Source organism: Solanum lycopersicum, chromosome 4, assembly GCF_036512215.1.
Source record: "Solanum lycopersicum chromosome 4, SLM_r2.1".
In the NCBI taxonomy this organism is placed as follows: domain Eukaryota; kingdom Viridiplantae; phylum Streptophyta; class Magnoliopsida; order Solanales; family Solanaceae; genus Solanum; species Solanum lycopersicum.
Window position 1 is genome coordinate 4,093,126 of NC_090803.1, and position 4,282 is coordinate 4,097,407.

Sequence of the window (4,282 nt, forward strand, 5' to 3'; positions counted from 1 at the left end):
AGGCTAACTTTTAATTATTTTCTTCTTTTCATAGACAAACTTCTCATCATATAAAAAAATAAAAAATGAGTAGAATTGTTGCTCAAAATGTATCACCAGTAAGAGATTGCGTACCTCTTTATGATCGGAGACAAACGGTAGAAATGTCATCGCCGACGTTTGCTCAGTTGTTGAACAACGTCGGAGATGATGTCACCGGCGACGAAACTGGAGGTTCAGTTCACCAAATTCTGACAATGGAACTGCCTCTGCAGCAATCGATTCCATTTGTATTGTCATTCAGTAACCTCACATACAGCGTGAGAGTCCGCCGGAAAAATATTTTTCCGGCGATGTCCGGCCGCCGGAACCGGACAGATGAACCGCGGTGCACGAGGACGAAGGTGCTTTTGAATGATATATCAGGAGAGGCGCGTGACGGAGAACTACTCGCGGTGCTCGGCGCGTCTGGTTCGGGGAAATCGACCTTGATCGATGCTTTAGCTAATCGAATTTCGAAAGATAGCTTGAAAGGGGAGATGAAATTGAACGGCGAGCCATTGCATTCGAAGTTGCTGAAAGTGATATCGGCGTACGTAATGCAAGACGATCTCCTTTATCCGATGCTTACAGTTGAAGAAACTTTAATGTTCTCAGCAGAGTTTCGCCTTCCACGAACTCTATCGAAATCGAAGAAGAAGAGTAGAGTTCAAGCATTAATCGATCAATTAGGACTCCGAAACGCCGCCAAAACTATAATCGGCGATGAAGGCCACCGAGGAGTCTCCGGCGGTGAAAGACGGAGAGTTTCCATCGGAATCGACATCATCCATGATCCGATCATCTTATTCCTCGATGAACCTACCTCCGGTCTCGATTCCACCAGTGCTTTTATGATGGTTAAAGTTCTTCAACGAATCGCACAGAGCGGAAGTATTGTGATAATGTCGATTCATCAACCAAGTTATCGAATTCTCGGTTTACTTGATCGATTAATCTTCTTATCACGCGGACAGACTGTTTACAGTGGTTCACCGTTCAATTTGCCCCAATTTTTCGCTGATTTTGGTCATCCAATTCCAGAAAACGAGAATAAAACAGAGTTCGCGCTTGATTTAATCCGCGAACTCGAAGGTTCACCTAATGGAACAAGTAGTTTAGTTGAATTCAATCGAAAATGGAAAAATTCTTCAACAACATCGACAATATATGATCTATCACTAAAGGAAGCAATAAGTGCAAGCATTTCCAGAGGAAAGTTGGTTTCTGGTGCTGCTAATCCTACCTCTATGGTTCCTACTTTTGCAAATCCAATATGGATCGAAATGGCAGTACTGTCAAACCGATCATTCACAAACTCATGGCGTATGCCGGAGATTTTCGCTGTACGTTTTGGTGCAGTAATGGTCACGGGTTTCATCCTCGCCACCTTGTTCTGGCGGCTCGATGATTCCCCTAGAGGCGTAAGGGAACGGATTGGGTTTTTCGCGTTTGCCATGTCTACAACTTACTATACATGCGCGGAGGCATTGCCCGTTTTCATTCACGAGAGGTTCATTTTCATGAGGGAAACGGCTTACAATGCTTATCGGAGATCATCATATTGCCTCTCTCACGCTTTGGTTTCGATACCATCATTGATATTCCTCTCTCTATCGTTCGCAGCTCTGACTTTCTGGGCTGTTGGCCTAGACGGTGGAGCTTCGAGCTTTCTCTTCTATTTATCTGTCGTCCTTGCTTCCTTTTGGGCTGGTAACTCATTCGTCACGTTCCTCTCTTGTGTCATTCCTCATGTCATGATTGGATACGTAATCGTTGTAGCAATTTTCGCGTATTACCTTCTCTTCAGTGGTTTCTTCTTGAATCGCGATAGGATCCCGTCTTACTGGATATGGTTTCATTACATCTCGCTCGTGAAATACCCATATGAAGCAGTGTTGCAGAACGAATTCAAAGATCCCATGAAATGCTTCGTTCGTGGGATTCAATTGTTCGATAACAGCCCACTCGGGGATGTTCCGATTTCGTTGAAGGAGAAATTGTTGGACAGTATAAGCAATACGTTGAACGTAAGGATAACAAGTTCGACATGTGTGGTGACTGGTGCAGATATATTGGTGCAACAAGGGATAACTCAACTGAACAAATGGAATTGCTTGTGGGTAACAATTGCATGGGGATTTTTCTTTAGGATTTTGTTTTATTTCACTTTGTTATTGGGAAGTAAAAATAAAAGAAGGTAATAATAAGTTAGGTATAAATATTATAATAATGTTATTGAAGATAACTTTTTAATACTACTTTTTTTTTGTTGTTGTTGTTGGTAATATTCATTGTTAGTTGGTTTTATAAATTTGGGTTTTAGGTGTAAAGGTGTTATTGCAATTTGAAAATTTAATAGAAGGCTATAATTTCATGGCTTGATGAATGGGCTTTTAATTCTTTTGCCCCCACATTTCCTAAGATATGTTATATGACTATATATTGTATACTTAAAACAATAATATTTTTATGAATTTTATGTTTTAACTATTCATTATTTTATTTATCTGTCTTATAAATCAGCTCAATAGAATTTGTCGTATAAAAGTCAAATTTCAATAAAAGACCTCAAGTATATTTAATAAAACTAGCTTTTGCATGCATTACATGTGCCTATTGTGTGATCCGCGTATATTTCGTGCACCATGCGTGTATCCCTAGTTACTTGAGTAAAAAAAATATTTCAAATTCACAAATATATTGTTGTTAAGCATGTGTTAAGTTAGTTACTTAGTAAAAAAAAACATTTCAAATTAACAAATATATTGTTGTTAAGCATGTGTTAAGTTAATATATACATCTAGTTTTAAAAAAAAGGTGGGTGCAAGCTCAAAAAATGATCATATTAATTTCAACAAAATTGATAGTTAAATTCAAAAATGTTGGGCATTATTTGAACTTAGAAAAGTTTGTTTAAGAGACAATTACTATGAATTTTCTAAGAAAAAAAAGGATTATTTATATACCTATATTTACTTTTAGTAACTTTTGAAAAAAGGATGTATATTGTCGAATTCATTCATTAAGGAAAAGTTTTGGGAGTCTGGAACCTAAAGGGTATAGAATGTTAATAAAAATTTCAAAACGATATATGAATTTTTATTTTAACCAAAAGGGCGAAAACAGCGATGTCGTTCGCCGGAAAAAGTAAAATCGCTGCAATAGCAGTAATTTACAAAATTTGATTCTTTTTTTTAAAGAGCAATTTCCGAAATAAGCAGCGATTTCTTTAACTTTTTTTTTTTAATTTGAAATTAAAGAAAAAAAATTAAGAGCAAATCGTGCAAGTGCAATTTTTTGTTTTATATTTTTTAAAAAATTTTGTACTACTTATTTTAAAAAATCATTAAAAAGTTTTTATTTTGGAATAAGTAGTAGAAAAATTTAAAATTAAAATTTCTAAAAAAAAATTAAAATTTTATTTTAAAAGTTTTAAAAATAATATGTTTTTTTGAATTAATTTTTTTTAAAAAAATTGATTTAAAAAAAATACAAAAAGAATTTGGAGATAAATCGCTGCACTTGCAGCGATTTGCTCTTAATTTCTCATTTTTTTTAATTTCAAATAAAAAATAAAAAAATTAAAGAAATCGCTGCTTAGGCAGTGATTTATTAAAAAATATTAATTTTTTTTTAAAAAAAAATTAAATTTTGCAAATCACTGCTATTGCAGCGATTTTGCTTTTTCCGGCGAGCGAAATCGCTACTCTTCTAGCGATTTTACCCTTTTGGTTAAAATAAAAGTTCATATACCGTTTTGAAATTTTTTTAACATTTTATACCCTTTAGGCTCCGGACTCGAAGTTTTAAACAGTATAAGCAATATGTCGAATGTAAAAATAATGAATACTACATTTTTCTTTTAAGATTTTTTTGCTTGTTATGGGAAGTAAACAAGAAAAGGTAATAATAAGCTAGAGATAATATCATAGTAATGTACTCAAAGATAATTTCAGTACTTAATTTTTCTTTTTGTAATTTATTACATATTATTGATTTTTGGTATGTAAATTAAATAAGTGGAAAGTATTTCCTATGTTCTATTTATACAATTAAGAATACCAAAAAATATTTTTTTCTCTTAATTAAGAGTGATATAATAATTTGTTGCAATTATACCTTTATCATTTTGTAACTATTTTAAAAACTTATTAATGGAGTACTGTTTATACAATGTATAATATACTGTCAAATGTCAATGTATAAAACTTAAGGGGCTATTTAATTGATGAGATTATAAAGATAATAACTTTGAAATAAA

At 33.7% G+C, this 4,282-nt stretch overlaps 1 protein-coding gene across 1 annotated transcript; it reads left to right on the top strand.

Moving 5' to 3' along the window:
* Positions 1–2,403, top strand: ABCG8 (ABC transporter G family member 8). The gene has a single exon (NM_001366475.1). The coding sequence runs from the start codon at positions 66–68 to the stop codon at positions 2,220–2,222; it is 2,157 nt and encodes a 718-aa protein (NP_001353404.1). The 5' UTR covers positions 1–65; the 3' UTR covers positions 2,223–2,403.
* Positions 2,404–4,282: the final 1,879 nt, after the last annotated feature.

What these genes read in the sequence shown, in the direction of transcription:
- ABCG8 (NM_001366475.1), top strand. Translation starts at nt 66, where the DNA reads ATGAGTAGAATTGTTGCTCAAAATGTATCACCAGTAAGAGATTGCGTA.